Source organism: Schistocerca americana, chromosome 6, assembly GCF_021461395.2.
Source record: "Schistocerca americana isolate TAMUIC-IGC-003095 chromosome 6, iqSchAmer2.1, whole genome shotgun sequence".
Classification (NCBI taxonomy): domain Eukaryota; kingdom Metazoa; phylum Arthropoda; class Insecta; order Orthoptera; family Acrididae; genus Schistocerca; species Schistocerca americana.
Window position 1 is genome coordinate 435,270,439 of NC_060124.1, and position 19,970 is coordinate 435,290,408.

Consider the following 19,970-nt stretch of genomic DNA (forward strand, 5'->3'; position numbering starts at 1 on the left):
AGGAAGAGAACTGCTCAGCATAAATTTAGAAACACTGAAAAGATCCTTATATGAGAAACTAGTGCAGAAATGTTACTATTCAGTAGAAGAATTCATAAATGACAACCTGAAAATTCGAGCAGGAGAGAGCAAGTACTTAGGACTGTTAATCTTAAAAGTCTGTTCCTTTTGAATAAAAATTATTAATTCCTTAATTAAGTAATTATTCAGTACTGTATATTATATTACTGGTATTATAAGGAAAATTGTAAACCAGTTTTTGTGTTTTGACGAGTCTCCTGTACTTTAAGTCAATGGCTTGAAATGGTATGTTACAAGACAATAAACTTCTACTTCTACTCTCTCATACTGCGGTGTGAATGACCAGCCATTCCTTTTTAACCTTTTCCAATACAACTCTCTCTCCTCACTGAAAAAGGAATTGTTATTCTGAAAGTTAGGTTTGGGCTGTAACATTAACTTTTCTTTGCATCTATTGGCAGTATTAACATATTGCCTCCCGAAGGGTGAGTACTTGCAAGTGTGCACACCATAACTCCCCCCCTCCCGTCCCTGCAAACACACACATTTTAATAAGAGAGAATACACTCCTGGCTGACTGTAGTAGCAAGAAACAGCCATTGTTTGTTGTTCAAAGATCTAAAACATTGTTATCTGAATAACAAATTATGTCACACTGTCAAACATGAAAACATAATGTAGGTATTTGAATTAAGAAAGGATACAGCAGGAAATACTGGGTTATCTCACACAAAATCAAAAAGAAATTAAAAATACCAAGAATATATGTTTGTAATTTTTTCTACAAGAATATAAAATGTGTTATTAAAATAAGTATTTATACAAATTTTTGCAGGAAAGACACCAATCACAAAAGTGGGGCCCCAAAACCGCTGTCCAGCATATCTCGAGACTTCCCTGAGAGAGCTTCTGACATTTTACCTAGTGCTGTGAGTACTGAAATATCAGTATCTCTGATGGTATGGATACTCTGGATGTTTGGCTCGTCTGGAATAGGAAAAAATAGGGTGAAAACAAAAACAATATTACTTACACCTATGAAATGAAACTATGAGGATACCAGAAAATTCAAGGCCATTTGCTAATATTTAAATGTATGAAATCTGAACAATATCACACCACAGCAGTACCATTTACTGATTATTTATGAAGCCACAGAAGTCATTATTTTGAATCAGTATAAAACATACCAATATATGATCATTAGGATAAGAATGGCATCAAGTGTTGACCTCAGGTATCAGGATGCCACATTTACAGGCTGATGCAAATTTTGTAACATTATTATTTCATTAATCTGATCATTTTAAAGCTCAATTTATATACTGTCATTAATTTGATTACATCTCTGCTCTGGTTGGACAGCTACTAATCGATACTTGAACATAAAACATAAACAATTCTCATTCTGTAACTCAAGAATACCTTTCACAAGAAGTGAAGCCAGCTTTTTGTTAGTATTTATGTAATGAGCACATGTTCATGTTAGTAACATTTTCCATCAAATAATCTTCATGATATAAGCAGTGTTATTATAAAGCATTGCCTAAAAACTTATTTTACGACTTTCAATCCTAAAAGCTAAAGGCCATGTAAAACTTTATGTTACTATGTGAGAGGAATGAATTCGTACATAATTCAGTCTGTATACACCAGCAAGTTTTTGATTGTAATCCATAAATTTTCTGTTTGTAGTAGAGGATGACGTAATCAGTGATTCTTAAAACGATATATAAGCAGTGGCGAATCAGCCATCAGGGGCTCAGTTTTCCTACAGTTTTTGTGAGCCAGTTTTTATACAGTTTTGTAACCATATTATGCAATACATGTGTAATTCCGAAAGAGAAACCTGACGTCAATATGCATTTCTTGAAATTTCTCTTGGCTGTACCAAATCATTATCTATACTGTCAAGATCTCAGTATGTTGCAACAAATTTTGGTGGAACAGACACAAATTCATTTACAGCCACTGCACTATCGAAGACTGCCTAGAAATGAAGTCGAGTACCCACTATCAACTGTTAAGCCCAGTTGCATTTAAAGTAGAATAATGGAAAAATTAGTAGAAATTAAGCTTTAGAAACTTCAGTTTGTGTTCCACAGATATATGGTCCAGTCACATTAATGTATCACCACCTACAATAACCATTCTCACACGACAGATGGCAGCACTAGCAGTGGAGGTACATAAGACTGAATTATGTATGAATTCATTCCTCTCACATTGCAACATAAAGTTTTACATGGCTCTGAGTAGTGGAGGGGATGCAGAAAACAGTGCAGTCTTTGGTGCAATGCAGAAACGGAGTGATTTATCTGATGTCCAAAAGAGCATGATCGTTGACTTTTGGGCCAAAGCTAGAAGCATTTCCAAGATGGCTAAGTCTGTAAACTGTCTGCATGTCACATTGGTTAAAGTACACTGGGCATGGCAAAATGGCACTATCCAAAGCCCACGCTGAAGCAATTTTGGTACACCATGAGCCACTGATGACAGGGGTGAAAGATGGCTACATAGATGTGTACAGGCAAATAGATGCGCAACTGTTTAGTAACTGACCACCCAGATGAACCAAGGGGCTGCCAACCATGTATCCTCAACAACTGTTCAGCGAATGTTGCTATGTATGGCTGCCCTGCAGCAGGTGCCTGGTTCACGCACCCAGGCTGACTGCTGTTCATCGGCGACAAAGGCTGAATTCGCACACCAATACTGTAACTGGATGTCCACTGATTGGTGGCAAGTGGCCTTTTCAGATGAATCATATTTTATGCTACACTGGACAGATGGCCATTGGCATGTATGGCATGAAACATTTGCAAGCAAACATCCTGCAATAGTTTTTGGAAAGGTCCAGGTTGCAGGTACAATGGATCAACACAACTATGCTTATATCCTTGGGGACCATGTTCACATCTACATGCAGTTTGTTTTTCCTCGGCATGATGGCATCTACCAGTAGGACAATGCAACATGTCAATCAGCTTGCAGTGTTTTGCATCGTTCGAAGCGCACCAGGATGAGTTTACCATTCTCCTCTGTCCACCAGATTCCATGGATTTAAACCCAACTTATAATCTGTGGGACCACCTCAGACTGTTCGTGCCATGGATTCTCAACTGAGAAACTTAGTGCAGCTGGCCACGGTACTGGATTCAGTGTGGCTCCATGTTCCTGTTGGTACCTTCCAGAACCTCATTGACTCTCTTCACACAGACCTCACAGTGGTCTGCACTGCAAAAGATGGTTATCCAGGCTTCTGGCAGGTGATCACATTAATGAGACTGAACAGTGTATGTAGGAACATGTGAGGCAATACTGAGTCTTGCTTATCTTGGAAGCAAATGAAACCACATGGCTATAGAGACCTTTTCAAGTCTCAAACATCTACGATGTATATATGCAGACTGAAGTGACTATTGAAAGTTTATACCGAGGCCAGGATTTGAATCTGAGCCTCCTGCTTGCTAGCCAGATGCCTGGAATAGCACCTCAGCATTGAACGTAATGGGGGATGCTGCCTGAAAAATCAGGCACAGTTTAGTGTCTCCATACCAAGCGGGCTCAATACGAAGCGGGCTGAGGCATTAATGGGAATTTGGGTCGAGGAAGGAGGCATGCAAAGGTACTCTCTACAGCTGTGCATAGCCACTGTGCCAGAGTGGCATAGTGGTTAGCACATCTGCCTGGTGAACAGGAGGCCAATTTGTCACTACAGTCTGCACATATACAACATAGATCTTTGAGATTTGAAAAGGTCTCTGAACCATGTGGTTCCATTTGATTAAGGCACCTATGACTGAGTTTCAGGCATGATCCACCATTTTATTTCAAGGAGAAGAAATAAAAACTTCCAAAATTTACAGGCAGCATTATAATTCTGTCAGTGACACCAAAAGATCTGAAAACACAATTGAAAAGAATGGATAGTTTCTGGAAAATACATTACACGCTGAACATCAGTAACAGTAAAACAAGGCTAATGGAATGAAGCTGAAATAAATCAGGTGATGCTGAAGAGAATCAAATTAGAAATTGAGACACTAACAGGCTGGCTGTAGCAAGAAAAGAATTTATGAATAAGAGAAATTTGTTAACATCGAAAATAAATTTTGATGAAAGGAAATCTTCTTTGTAGGTATTTGTCTAAAGTGTGGTGTTGTACAGAAATGTAACATGGACAATAAACAACTGAAACAAGAAGAGAACAGAAAATTTTGAATGTGCTACAGAAGAATGTTGAAAATTAGGTGGGTAGACTGAAAAACTAATGAGAAGGTATGGAACTGAATTGGGGAAAAAGAAGGTTATGATGTAACTTGACTAAAAGGGGGTTGGTTGGCAGGAAACATCATGAAGCACCATGGAACAATCAGTTTGGTAACGAACGGAAGAGTGTGTGGGCTGCAGCAGAGATGAAGAGGCTTGTGAAGGGCAGAGCAGCATGAAGAACTGCATCAAACGAGTCTTTGAACTGAATACCACAGCAACAGTTATTTGGATGTGGGTGAAAGGAAGAAAGAATGGCTTCAATTGTTGTTCCCATCAGATGTGAAGTTTGTGCTGTATTTCAACTTACTGTTGCAAAAGGATCTCCAGATGCTTAAATTAATCCTGAGTTGTGCCTAATTTTTGGGCTTACAGTAATGAGTGAAAGAAGAGTTAGACAATGTTGTTAAGACTTTAAAAGTGCCCATGAAGCTCTGCAGGATGAAGAGCAGAGTGACACGCCCAGTATCTAGACTGATGGAATAGTGCAATAAGTGGAGAAGTAAACAAAAAACAGTGTTCTGACTGACAAGTTCTGATTCATGATTTGACCAATGAATTTTCCCTTGTTGGATGCACCATTATTTACACAATTATGAGGAAAAGCTCAAATGCAGCAAACTGTGTGCAAGATGGGTACTGAAAATGATTAACAACCAACGCAATGTCATGGTACAGATGGAATAGTGTGATGCAGATGAAATACAGGAGACAGTGATGCCTCAAGGCATATGGCTGATGACACACCCAACCTGTTAACTGCTACCACTGTCAGTGGATAGCAAATGAACTTGGTGTGGACACACTTCAAATAGGTAGGCTCAATGGTCTACCAGCAGTGAAACGTTTGGTGACAGAGTGCAGCGAATGCTGTATATCAAGTCCTCCATCAGGTAACTGCTGGCCATGATCATCTGGGTCCAAGGTTAACACTGCCAGGCTGCCCACCAAAGCTAGTGAAGACTTCACATAGTCAACACTAGCTTTAGTAATAGCAGTCGTTCCAGCCTGCAAGGATGCAGCAACAGCACCAGCTTATCACTACTGCAGTATGTGTCAGAGGGCAGCCCCACGGCAGGGTATGTTGCTTTCTGGCGTGACTGCTTCGAGTGACAAAATACAAAGACACATTGGATCAACACCAGGCTGCATCCACCAGACTAGGGCACGCACCTCTATTTGCTCCATCTTGGTGATAATATAGAGTTTTCACTATAATCTGTCAGTCTTGCTTCAGGTAACATGGAATCCTGACCCTCACTTGCTGAGTAAACATGAAATGCCTGAGTGGAAACAACTACGCTATCCTGACAAACTGAAGCAAAACTCTCTCTTTCTCTTTCTCTCTCTCTCTCTCTCTCTCTCTCTCTCTCTCTCTCTCTCTCTCTCTCTCTCCTCCAAATGACAGGCTGTGGAATTGGTCCATTATAAAAAAAGTTTGAAGAATGTCCCAATATTACGAAAGAAAAGTTGCTACTCACCATATAGCGGAGATGTTAAGTCACAGATAGGCGCAATAATGTGGCAATGTGGTTTCAGTTGCCTGAGACGGGCATGCGTGCGGGCGCGTGCGCGTGTGTGCGTGTGTGTGTGTGTGTGTGTGTGTGTGTGTGTGTGTGTGTGTGTGTGTGTTGTCTATTGTTGACAAAGGCCAACGGCTGAAAGCGTTAACGGTGAGAGTCATTTTTTTTGTGCCTATCTGCGACTTAGCATCTCAGCTATATGGTGAGTAGGAACTTTCCTTTTAATAATATTGCTACATTTCATCCTGGATTTTCCATTGTCTGATTTGAAGAATGTCCATTGGATGATCACTATTAGACCACTACTGACAAGATTCATTTTGTCACATTGCACTGGCGATAAGATTTGGAGATATCCTACACCAACAAGCATCGAAAGAACAGTCAATGAAATGGTAACATTTAACTTTGGAAAGAAAAAGTGATTGAGCATCCTACTTATTTGAGTTGAAAAATTATGGCTACCACTTTTTGGAATGAGAATGGCATTCATTTGCTTGATTTCATGGAATTTGTGTCAACAATTACACCTAACACATACCAAGAAATGTACAGCAAACTGATATGTGTCATCCAACATTAATGGTGTGGAAACTGATGTCTGGGATAGTAGTACTCCATGACAAAGTTCATCCACACAGACGCCCAAACAATGGAAAAGGGCCATCATTTCTGGGTTGGGAACCTCTCAACCATCCACTTCACTGTTCTCACTTCACAAGTATTATTTTTACTTGCAAAAATTTAGTGCTACAGTACAAAAAAATGCTTAACAGCAATTATAATAGTAACAGTAACAACAGTAAAATAGGTTTGTAAGAAGTCAGAACCACCAATAAAAGTTTTTTTCTATTGGAGATTTTATGTATTTTATTTCTATGACTGAATGTTGCTCATGTTTTGAATTAGCCACATACTAGTATATAAAGATAGGAAACCTACTTACCAGGCTATCACAGACTCATACATAATAATATACTAAGTAACCAATAAAGCAATGACTGAGGGGAGAATACTTACTCTGGTGCAATAACTTCATTAAATATTCGGCACTTTGGTCCTTTGTCAAGTGCATCTAGTTCATCCATATCTTCTTCTGTCAGTTCAAAATCAAAAACCTGAAAAATTCCTGAGCGGTAATTTTATTGTGTTATAACTAAGTGACGTGTTTTCATTCAGATGATTTCTTAATTAAAAAAAAAAGATCTTGGAAACTGTATATAGATGTGTGCAGGAGTTTGGAGGCGGAAAAGGGGAAGCTATGCCAAAATACAGATACACTAGTAAGAATTGCAGTAAAGACACAACTGCAAAACATGGGGGATGTGACATTTGTTTAGAGCTACACAATAATGTGGAAAGGGATGGAAAATCACTAAGATAGAATCTGGATAAGCTGCAAAAACCAGAGGTGGTCAAGAATTTCAAAGGGAGTATTAGGCAATGAGTGCCTGCAACAGGAGAAAGATATGTGGAAAAAGTAAAGCCAAAAATTTATTTATTAGTTTACATGTTCTTCCTATTTATGCTGTCCATATGTTACACATATGGAGTGAAAAAACCACTCATTGTGTAAAAGTGGTGCAGCATTAAACAGGCACTATGAAATGATATATCACATTACTGATCAGATCTGGAATTTGCATTCTTTTATAGAGCACACACATCATCACAAAATCTAAGGAAATTCTAGTTCCCAACATTTTTCTTTAATACAAAAGTATTTTTTAAGTATTAGTCCTTGTTATTGGATACAGTATGAAAACTATTGGCATATTAAGATTCTCAGAATGAAATTTTCACTCTGCACCTGAGTGTGCACTGATATGAAACTTTCTGGCAGGTTAAAACTGTGTGCCAGACAGAGACCCAAACTCAGGACCTTTGCCTTTCGTGGGCAGATGCTCTGGTGTTTATGTTGTGTCATGTGATTATAAACAAAGCAGTAAATTTACATGAACACCAATGAAATACAACCCCATTCAAGAAAACTGTGGCACTGGACAAAAATTTACATTAAAAATTAATATAAATGAAATACATTAACAAACAAACAATGTCATTTAATGTGTTATCTGGCTGATGAATTTTCTCGTGTATGGTGCACCATTATTTATGTGAGTACCAGGAAAAGAACAGACATAGAAAACTCTGTGCTTGGCGGGTACTGAAAACAGTTACCAACCAACATAATATCATGGTATGGCCATAACATCATGAAGCAGAGAAATTATGGGACACAGTGATACACATTCTCTCTGAAGGTACATGGCTGATGACACACCTGACCTTCTAACTGCCCTGGCACTATGAAAACGTGTGATAAGACTCCTGTAATGAGACACTGATGCACCATTTTGTCAATCAGCTATGTGTGCCACTGCCAGCAGCAGACAGCAAAACAACATAGTGTGGGGATGCTACAAACAGCCAGGTTCAATGGCCTACCCGCAGTGAAGAGTTCGGTGACAGAGCTCATCAGGACCTCTGTGTCAAATCAGACAGACTCTGCCAGGTACCTGCTGGCTACACTAATGAATAGTATCATTTGCTGTTCGCTGTGAGCTCTGATGTCACTTCACATGAATGAAATTCTCTTTAGCCATATCTCAACATCAATTTGAGTCCTACCCCCATCTACAGAATATTTACCCCCTTTGTAGAAGTAACTCCCTGTTGAACCACAAACATGCACAATGTAGTTAGGCTTGGAAAGATTAAATTATGCTTCAGTTAGCAGAATCCAATGTGAGAATAGAAGATGATGATGGGCATAATGACAGTGTTATGTCTGTGAAGTACATAGTTTTTTAAGTTGTTTACAGGAATATGTGGTTGGAATTTCAAAAGATTTTTACTCTTTATGAGCTATATACTTTAAATACTGCAATTTTCATACTGTTGTTGAAACAGGATAAACAGATATCACTTTATATGAATGGGTAGTATCTGTTCCCTTGGACATGTGTGAAAGAACAGACACCACACAGAATAAACAGCTGTGATACATATTATGTAAACTGAAGGTGGAGGAGGGAGAAAGGAAAGGAAAGGAAAGGAAAGGAAAGGAAAGGAAAGGAAAGAAACTATTGATGTCAGCTGCATCAGAATTTTGTGAGGAATCAGCAGTGACGAGTGAAAATGAGTGCCAGACTCACTTTGAATCTGGGATCTCTTGCTTACTAGGCAGTTGTGTTAAGCACTGCAGCTCCCAGACAAAGTGTTTATTACAACTGCACAACTATTTTGGCATGCATCCGGCCAACCAACATTCCCAACTACTGCCACCTATCCACAGTCCCTGCCCATGTCCGCCATGCTCACAATTTTCAGTTTCCTGCAAGAATATAAGTGTGTATCAGCAGAGAATGTGTGGCTTCATTCCTATTGAGGTGAATCAATTGTATGAATGTGTGGTGTCTGTTGTCTCAGACACATCCATAAAAACAGACACCATGTGGAATTCACAGCTGCCATACATATTATGTAAACTGAAGGTGAGGGGAGGAAAGGAAAGGAAAAGGAAGGAAGGAAATACTGTTGTCAGCTGCATTGGGACTTTACATGGAAACAGTGGTGATGAGTGAAAATGTTTACCAGACTGGGATTTAAACGGACGATCTCCTGCTTACTAGGCAGTTGTGTTAACCTTTGCAGAATCTGGACATCTCACTTACCTACATAGTAAATGAGGAGGAGGAGACTAGTGTTTAAAACGCCCTTTCAAAGTGATTTAGGAACGTAATGGAAAAAATCAGGATAGCTGGACATGGGTTTGAACTGTTGTCCTCCCAAATGTGAGTCCAGTGTGATAACCACTGCACCACATCACTCAATAAAAAAAGTAAATATTACATATAATAGTAACACAACTAACTCTTTTTTGGATTTAGCACAATTGTATTACAATAAGACATACTGTCATGTAGTAGAAATTGACATTTGATACCGGATGTATTCACATCTTTGAAATGAAATTATGACAAATTTACAGCACCTTGATGCCTATGTGACAGACTACAAACTCAGAGGTCTAGGATCCTATCCTCGCTCACAACTCTGGGATTCTATTCTCACTGGCCGCTGTGGCTGAGTGGTTCTAGGCACTTCAGTCCAGAATCGCACTGCTGCTACGGTCGCAGGTTCGAATCCTGCCTCGGGCATGGATGTGTGTGATGTACTTAGGTTAGTTAGGTTTAAGTAGTTCTAAGTCTAGGGGACTGACAACCTCAGATGTTAAGTCCCATAGTACTTAGAGCCATTGGAACCATTCTATTCTCAGTATTGAAAATTTATCCTTGTAGTTACAGTGACGTTCTCCTTTGGCAACACTCTACAAGAGAAAAATTTTGATGTATTATGGTTTTAATTCCATGTCAAACTGCAGCCCTACTAGCATGACCTGAGTAAGCCATTTTTCATGATTGAGGAAGATCTCAAGTAGGATCATTGTATGGTGATAAAACTGATCTTAAGATGGATGGTAATTTTTAAATAGCTGATGGCTCTCCATACCATGACACCAGGAGAAATCAACAGTGTCTCTCCATAACATTGGAAGAATGGGACCACTACCCAACTCACCACCACACTAACTGATGATGATGGTGATGGGAGGTGGTTTACAAAACACTCGTTAGACCTTTACTTGAGTATTGCTCATCAGTGTGGGGTCCAGGTCGGGTTGACAGAGGAGATAGAGAAGACCCAAAGAAGAGCAGTGCGTTTCGTCACAGGGTTATTTGGTAACCGTGATAGCGTTACGGAGATGTTTAGCAAACTCAAGTGGCAGACTCTGCAAGAGAGGCGCTCTGCATCGCGGTGTAGCTTGCTCGCCAGGTTTCGAGAGGGTGTGTTTGTGGATGAGGTATCGAATATATTGCTACAAGAATGTTGAAGATTAGATGGGCTGTTCAAATAACAAATAAGTACAGAATCAAATAGGGGAAAAAAGACATTATGGAACAACTTGACTAAAACAAGGGATCAGCTGATAGGACACATCCTGATGTATCAAGGAATTATCAAATTGTCAATGGAAGGAAGTGTGGTGGGTAAAAATAGTATAGAAGACAAAGGCTTGAATACAATAAGCAGGTTCAAATAAATATAGGTTGCAGTAGTTATGCAGAGATGAAGAGGCATAGTTAGACTAGCATGAAGAGCTGCATTAATCTTCAGACAAAAGACCACCATCAAATCATCATCATCATCATCATCATCATCATCAACAACAACAACAATCACCACCACCACCACCACCACCATTTGAAAGAATTCTGCATCAACACAGAGTTAGTGCAGCTTACAGTACAGTCAGTGAATGAAAACCCCTGACAGTTGCAGTGGGCTTGACATGACTGCTTCACATGTCTATTGCTGCCAGTTCTGTATGTGTCTATGCCAATGCCTCACTGTTGTCACAGCTCTATAGACAATTATAGTTTTTGCCTGCAGGCACTAGCACTTTCCAGTTGAAAGCTGGTAACAGTACTCTCAGTACTACTGTACTATAGCTGTTCGAAATTATATACAGATTAAATAGAAACCTTAGGATGCTGAAGAAGTTAATGTGAGCACTTTTGTCTGGGCAACCTAAACACACACAGCCCCCCCTCCCCCCCCCCCCTCTCTCTCTCTCTCTCTCTCTCTCTCTCTCTCTCTCTCTCTCTCTCTCACACACACACACACACACACACACACACACACACACACACACACAGCCTGTCTGCTTCCGCTGACAAACATGGTATAACTTACATCAAAGTTCTGTTTGATGCGGTCAGGGTTGACACTTTTTGGGATGACCACAATTCCTCGCTGCATGATGTGCCGCAGCAATACTTGTGCAGCCGTCTTCTTGTACTTCTCTGCAATACGTGACACTACCGGGTCACTCATCGGACTGACACTTACTAATCTGAAAATGGAGGCGTAGGAAAGACATCCAGCCATTAATTTCATTTACCTCTAAAATATTTTATTTCTTACAGTAAAGCTAATATGGCAGCAAAGTGTTATCAAGGTGTATGGAGGTGGGAGCTGAATGTTCACTGGACACATACAGATAACTCAAAAGGCAGAGAATACTGATGTTTCAGTTACTTAGTTCTTTTCCTCTATCCACCTCTCCCTGACTAAATCACAGCTAGTAAAGTCTTTTCTCAGTTTTTATGAAAACACGTCGACAATTTTTCGGAACCCTGTGTTCCATACAATGTCATCAATTAGAAAAAAGTAATAATAAAATTTAACTACAAGTGTGTAACATCACTTTGCAATATTAGTGGCAGTGCTATGTTACTCTTTGTTCCCAAATCTCTTTATTGATTATTATTCCCCACAGCTAACCATAATTACTAGATTCCTTTAATTTTTTGATTAAGTCAAATAATGATTTATGTGTTCTGTAAGATGTGGATTAAGATATGGACAACAAAGATTTTAACTGACAACAATTAATTATGAACCACAAAAGTATTATTCATTGTTGCAATTCTTCTTTCTCCAAAAAATTTAGGTTTCACCATTCATTTAGAAAAAAGCCTATATGCCTCAATAAGTGACGGATTTATTCACACTGAAAGTTGAGGTGTACTGTAAAAATGAGGAAAATGAATAAACTGACATAATCTTGGCAGGTGCAGTATCGTCCCTGTTAATTGAAACGCACATCTCATCAGGTCTGCACCTTGTTAGTGCTACTGGTCACCTGTGCCGATTCATGAACAATATTTAATAAAGCATTATTAGCAGACAAAGATCATTTTTACTGCTGGATACAGTTTAACCACTTATTGTTGCATGATAATTGGTGCTTCATGTATTAGTATGCAAACACACTGAAGAATATGGTTAAAAATATGAAAAAGCAGTACATAATATGATATGAGAATAGAGGATGACAGGGGGCAGGCTTCTGTCACAACATACATGTAGCTGGGCACATCTACTATGCTCTCTACTTAGCTATTAGCAACACGACTTGTTCCTGGACTTCCAACTCCTGTTGATGCCATTACTGTCTCCATGCCAACTAATAGTCCAATGTGGGACCAAGCAGTTTCAAACCCAATAGTCTATGAGCTGCCTGTTAGTCCTTATGGTTCCTCATCTCGTTCTGGTGCTACCAAGTAGAGACCACTTCCAGTATGTGATTTTCTAATGCTCCAAGTGACTCAGAGGATTCTGGGCTAAGTGCAAAGTGTCTTCCAACTGGTCAGTTCTTCAGTGCTGCCTGCAGTCCAACATAAGCTTGTACATTGTCAGATTGATACCATCCTTACATCAGCAAGGCCACTTCAAAGGCTACTGCTGTTTCTCTATGGCAGCATACATCTGCCCCTGTGTACCAAATGTTGCCATAGGCACACGCACGCTGCCAATGTGTTGGGCTTTGGTAGCATGCCACTACCTCAATGACTACACTCACTGCCTGGACAAAGACCTTGTATTGAAGACCTCTTGTATTGAAGTCATGCTGAATGGTAGAATATTTATACCAAGTGGGCTTTCCTGACTAAAAAAAGAAAAAAAACCCAGTTGTCCTGCGCACCATTCTGAAGCAAAAGAGGCATTCTTGACTATGACTGGTGTCAGTGTTGACTGCTGGTCTGCCGTGTATTACATTTTGGTGTGTTGTCACTACATTTTGATTCCGGAAGTGTCTTGGCTGGACTGATACGATTACATTGTGGTGCCAGAAGAGACGGTACCATCAAGCAACATTGCAGAGCAACAATCTGCAGCGGCACTTCAATGGATATGGAATTTTTTTTTCTCCATGTGGTAGGGTTGGACAAGAAATGTATAATCACCCAGGCTGGAGGGGCTGGATGGAAAGCTGAAGTTTTGAAAGGGGACTCAGTCAGTGAATTAAATGAGTTTAGATGGCTAACAAGGAAACAGAGGATTGGCATGCACTCAGCCGTGTGCAGTGAAACCTGTTGGGGCACAATACTCTGTGCAACCAGTAATTCTCTGTGATTGGTTTCAAGTGTATAAGGCCTGGACTTTACACCAAGGAATGCCCATGGTTAGCACTCAGGCATAATAATTAGGTCCTGTCTGTGGTAGGAAATGTGGCTGAGATGTTGGTGTTGGTTTCTTTATTATTTTACTTTTCCTTTTATTGCTAACACAGGTTTTACAATGGACAAACCAGGATAGAGAAAGTTACCATTGTAGAGGTAGATCAGACCATGTTATATCAGATGGTACAAATGCAGGTAGACGATACGGAGTTGCACAAGGAGTTCGATACATTAAGAGAGGATAGGTCCTTGTCTAGTCTGTCAGTACCCACTCTACATGTTAGTATCACTACCCAAGAATCTCCTTTTACTGTATGCTAGAAGAGGAAGTGTTAACATTAATAGATAACTTATTTGCAGCCACTGAACTGAGGTGTTGTTCAAAGGAGCAGCTGTTGCATAATTTGCAGTAATGCAGATATTTTTCTAACACAGATCGTGCAAGTGGCTGTCATGAGTTAGAAATAGCACCAGAAGATTGGCTGTATACAGCATTTGCAATCACTTCAGGACACTATCAGTATTCGCATATGCCATTAGTGTTGAAAAATACATTAGATACATTTCAGTACATTTGAGACAGTTTTTTAAAAGGGTTTAAATCAAGCAATGTATGATGTATTAAAATGACACATTTATCTTTGCAAAGTACATGAAAGAGCATTTGTTAAGACTAAGTGAGGTGTTAAGCAGTTGCAATCAATGCACCTAACACTCAGTACAGATAAGTGTCACTTTGTACATTATTTAATGATAGTGATTAGTTGAGAGGAAGTCACGATGGATCCCCGGTTACTAAAAGCCACATAGCATTTTTCAACATCATATACAGAGGAAGAGTTGCAATCTTTTTTAGGTCTAGCAAATTAGCATCGAAAATTTGTATGAAAATTTGCAAAGATAACACGGTCACTCATTCACCTATTGAAGAAAGGAGTGAAGAAGTTTCACTGGCCATCAGAGTGTGAAGATGTGTCCCATTGATTGAAAGAATTGTTAAAAATGAACAGGTATTGGTTTTCCTGAATTTTGAACAGGAATTTGTGTTGTCATGTGATGCAAGCAGTTGTGCTTGGCTGTGTGTTGTGTCAAGAAATAGATGGAACAGAGCATTCAGTAGCCTATATCACATGTCACTTGATCAGCACAGGAAGGGGTAATTCTACAATGGAGGAGATGATGATCCTTATGTGTGGCATAACATACTTTCAGTGTTATTTATATGGAAGGCAATTTAAATTGATAACAGATCATGCAGCCTTGAAGTGGCTATAAGTTTAAAAGATCCATCATGTGGGTTAACACAATGGGCACTAAAACTGAGTGAATTTTATTCTGTGGTAACTTATTAACCAGGCAAATCTCATAGGAACATGGATGGCCTGAGTCTGAAGGTTAATCCATTACAACAAGTAGGATCCACCGCTGCAGGGTGGCAGAAGGTGCAAGCAGCTGACAAGAACTGTAAGCCATTTGGAACACAACCATAATTCATTGTTCTCAATGAAGTCTTATGTAACCTCATGTTGTGGGACCAGCTACACTGCAGGATGGAGTTTTGAAACACACAATCATGTGTTAGGAGGCCACTGGGGTTGAAGAACAATGGAATGGTGCATAGCCAAACAATATTGATGGCAAACATGTGAGCAGGATGTAGAACAGTATGTAAAGACCTGTGTACTATGTGCTCAATAAGCTGAATTGAGTCATCAGTGAATTCTGCTGCAGAGACTACCCGAAGCCAGAGATGCTCAAATGGTTGGATGTCCTAGCTGAAATGCCAGTAGGAAATCTATTTACACTAGTGATAATAGATCACTTTTGATGTTACCTAGAAGTGATAGCTGTTCCAAATCGGTGAGTGGCTTAATCCAAGGAGACAATTGGTTATTGAAGTTTGGAGCTTCACATATGCTGATTACGGGCCAAGGTACCATCTTCATGTTGACATCCACGCAGTAATTTTGTTGTTTTTATGAACTTAAAAATTAAGAACAAGCACATTACACTCGCAAGCAAATGGGAGAATGAAAGAGTTCACCAGAGAGTAGGGAAGATGTTGACCCATTATGTCAACAGCCATCCTAATGATTAGGACACACTGATACCTTATGTTGTGGCAGCATAAAATTTGAAGGTTCATGGCCATGTGGAGTGGATGCGCAGTCTGAAGCGCCATGTCACACATTGCATGGCCTCTCTTGCCAGGGGCATAGGTGTGTTTGTGTTGCTCTTAGGATAAGTTAGTTTAAGTTAGATTACGTAGTGTCTAGGGACCGATGACCTCAGCAGTTAGGTTCCTTAGGAATTCACACATATTTGAACATTTTGAAGGTTCATGAGAGTACAGGTCTATCACTGTATGGACAGAAGATGCCATCATCATCATAATCTGAAATAGTGAAGCCCAGAGTTGGGAGAAATAGGGAATCAGTACAGAATTTCATTAAAACATTGCAGGTGGTTTGGAGTCAAAGGATTTGGAATGACAAGAGTGAATGAGGCAACAGAATGCTAAGATACCTAAATATTGTACAGGACAGTGATTGATGATGAGCCCTTACACCATGAATGGAAAGATGAAAAAAGTGTTAGTCATTACCACAGTCCAAACCAAGTGGCTGAGTACCAGAGTCAGTCCAAAAAAAGGGTGGAGGGGATAAGAAAGGAAAGATGGCACAGCAAGTTGAACAAACCACTCCTGTGCAATCAACACTTATGTTCCCATGTGCATAAAGATATAGAGTCAGGCAAACACACACACACACACACACACACACACACACACACACACAGAGAGAGAGAGAGAGAGAGAGAGAGAGAGAGAGAGAGAAACTAGACAAGGAAGGAAGAAAGATTATGATTTAATATCTCGTCAATAATGAGATCATCAGAGGCGAGCACATGCCCGGATTGTGTGATTTGAGTCCAGTGTGCTAACACTGTGCTGCCTCACTTGATGAGAACTACAGAAATTAAAACTGGGAACAATGTAGACATTCAAGAACAGAGGAGAAATAGAATCAGAGGATGGTGTAAGGCTGAATGAATAGATGTGGGATCTGCCTCCTTATAGCCAATCACTGGAAAACACATGTTAATTGTCAGTTACTGAGCAGGGAAGAATAAGCACTGAAATTCTTGCTTTGCTTATAGCTATCCTGTACTGCCAGTGTAACTAATTCTTGGAAAATTTAGAATGAATTGGCGAGGAGACCGAGACAGATGTACCTGCACTCCTACCTGCTATAGGCTTCCTAAAATACATTAACACAACCAACAAGGATGCCTCATTGTGGCTTGATACTGCACCCCCACAGACAAAATCTCTGCCTTTGTGGATCAACACCTTAACCCTATTACCCATAATCTATCCTCCTATACAAAAGACACTAACTATGCTGACTCTCTACAGTTCTTGTCACTTTACCAGCAGGTGACCTGCTTGTCATTGTTAATGTCAGCAGAGGTGTGCAAACTTGCTAGTACCTTGGGCTGCAAGCTACTCACTATGCCTACAAAGGGGCCATGGAGGGGGGAGAGATCATGGACACTTACATAATTAGTTCATATTTGTTATACAAATATTCATTTTATTCAACAAATATAATTAGAACAATGTATTTTTACATAAATAACAATGTATTTTTATAGAAATTTTATCTACCTTCTGGTAGGGAATAAAAGACAGAAAAAAATAAGTAAATGAATGAACAGTGTGGGGTGGGCCACCATAATATCAATGGCAAGCTATGGTGTGCACCCCTGCTCCAAAGTAAGATCCGACATGCCAGTGCACTTGCTGCCACTGAACATCACATCTCCAAATGTTTTAATGAAATTCTGTACTGATTCCCTATTTCTCCCTACCTGGTAATCATGACCAACTACATATTCACCCGCAAATAATTCTCCTTTGAAGCACCTACAAACAAATCTGCAATATGGTCATCTCAAAGGGCATCTACATGAAAACCATTCCATAATTGCAGCTCTGTAGCTGAAACAGAGTACAGTATGGTAATGGGTGATCAATAATTAAAATAATATGAAATAGCTGAGGAAACAGGTATATGGGAAGAAAGAATACACTATAACATGCATTAGAATTAACTGTGATACAGCTTTATGCAAAGTTGAATGACAAGAAGCAAATATGAAAACTTGTAGTGCCCCCAGAATTTTACGAAAGTCTGGGGACACTTGTGTTCCAGCCGTTTTGAACACATGTTATTTTAAAGCAGGGAATAAGGATGAGCATGGGATACTGCACCCATATATTGTTTGTGCAGGCGAAACTGGAAGGGAGATAATTCGTCAGCACTGGCAAGTGTTCAGCGCGACCTGCCGAGAACTAGCAAATACGGCCTGGAAACTCTGTGGCCAGCTGCAAAGAGTAATGTAGCATTGTATTGTTAAAAAACAAATGGAGAGACTCGAAATAGACATTGAACTGCTGTTGAGAGTACGTGGACTGGACGTGGATAGTCAGCCACGATAAAAGCTTATGTATTAACTGTGTTCAAAAATGTGTAATTAACTGATTCTGGGTGCCCGGTAATGTGGGGGCTTTCTTAAAGTTTAGTTGTTTTTTTTGTACAAAGTGGAAATAAAAATGTTCTGGTGCACTGAATGATATTCCAAGAGCAGTGTATTTTTTAAATAAGAAAAGAGAGCGCAAGAGAGTGAAAATTTCCCCTTCCTAGCAGTGAAACCTTCGGAGAAGCGTCCGGTGCTAGCAGAAGACATCGGCGCTGCAAGATAGCAGAACCAGCATTCTTCAACAAGTAAGTCCATGAAAATGCTTAAGTTGTATAGAGAGAGCTTGACATTACACCGGGCCACTGCAAGAATGTGGCAACCGTAAAGAAAGGACCTGAGAAAACAGGGGAAACATTAAAGAAGAAACTTTTTTTTTTTTTTTTTTTTTTTTTTTTTGAAAGCAAGAAAGAAAGAAAAAAAAAAAGCAGTTGGGAGTTACCATAGCAACCGATAACAGCGAGGCTGAAGAGAGATTCCACAATACTTATCCAGAAATATCGTGTTGATAAATGGTGAAATGATTAAGGGAATCAAGAAAATTGCACTACGCTGCAGTTAGTCTCAAATTGCCGACGCCGCCGTCTACAAACGCTGACGCGGTGCACACCAACGCCGACGCCGCATCACACCAACGCCGACGAAGCCATCCACAAAAGTCGACGCCGTCGTCCACCTACACTGACGCCGCCGTCCATCGACACTGACGCCGCAATACACCGGTGCCAACGCTGCCTTCCATCGATGCAGGGTGAGCTACCACTGACCTTTGATTGTTTGTGAAGTGTGGGGGGTGTGGAAATAAGCGAGTGTACTTTTAATGATAACTAGATTAAAGGCAAAACAAAACACAATGAAAAAGAACATCAATCCGTAGAGTCTGTGGGGACTATGGGAATTGAAAAACAGGGGCCAGATTTAGGCGAATTAATGAGGTTTATCAAAGTGCAGTTTGAATCACAGAACACAAAACAGAACGAACTGAAGGCAGAATTAAACTCAAGATTTGCAAAATACAAAACTAGAGGCTCAAGTTAATATCCTAAGTAATCTGATGCAAGAGTTGAAAAAAAGAATTGAAAAAAGAATTGTCCGATTCCCTGAGTCAACAGACAAATATTTTATTTAAGGATTTAGAACAAAGAAATGAAGCTTACCTAAAAGGGTTAGTTCAAAAATTAGAATATGACATAGACTATAAACGTAGTAATTTGGAAACACAATTTAACGAAAAATCCGACTCTTTGAAAAATGTATGTAATGTTACATTTGATGTGGTCAGACGAGAATTAACTACGCTAAAAACCAATGTCCAGAAACAAGATAAGTTGCTCCCCCCAGTACAGGCGCAAATTTCAGGGGTAAAATCACGGGTGGAAACTGTAGAACAGAACTTCAAAGAAAAGTTAATGACTGCAGAGGTTATAAATTTGAATGGCTTAGAAGAACAAGCAGAAGAATTAATAGGATGAAAGGTTGAAGAGAAATTAAGTGTTGATATCTCTTCGCGTATAGTAATTTCTGATTTGGATAACACCAAGAAAGACTTAGAAACTTTGAGGAAAGAATTCAAGCTTAT

At 39.7% G+C, this 19,970-nt stretch overlaps 1 protein-coding gene across 3 annotated transcripts in view; it reads right to left on the reverse strand.

Annotated features, from left to right (window-relative positions):
- Window positions 1-767: 767 nt before the first annotated feature.
- Window positions 768-19,970, reverse strand: part of LOC124619504 (1,5-anhydro-D-fructose reductase-like) — a 114,929-nt gene continuing 95,726 nt past the window's right edge. For all 3 annotated transcript variants that reach the window (XM_047145949.1, XM_047145950.1, XM_047145951.1), the window contains exons 6-8: window positions 11,577-11,736; window positions 6,837-6,934; window positions 768-1,008 (exon numbers count right to left, since the gene is read on the reverse strand). In XM_047145949.1, coding sequence (XP_047001905.1) covers window positions 966-1,008; window positions 6,837-6,934; window positions 11,577-11,736 — 301 coding nt within the window. In that variant the 3' untranslated portion in view covers window positions 768-965. The remainder of the gene's footprint in view (window positions 1,009-6,836; window positions 6,935-11,576; window positions 11,737-19,970) is intronic.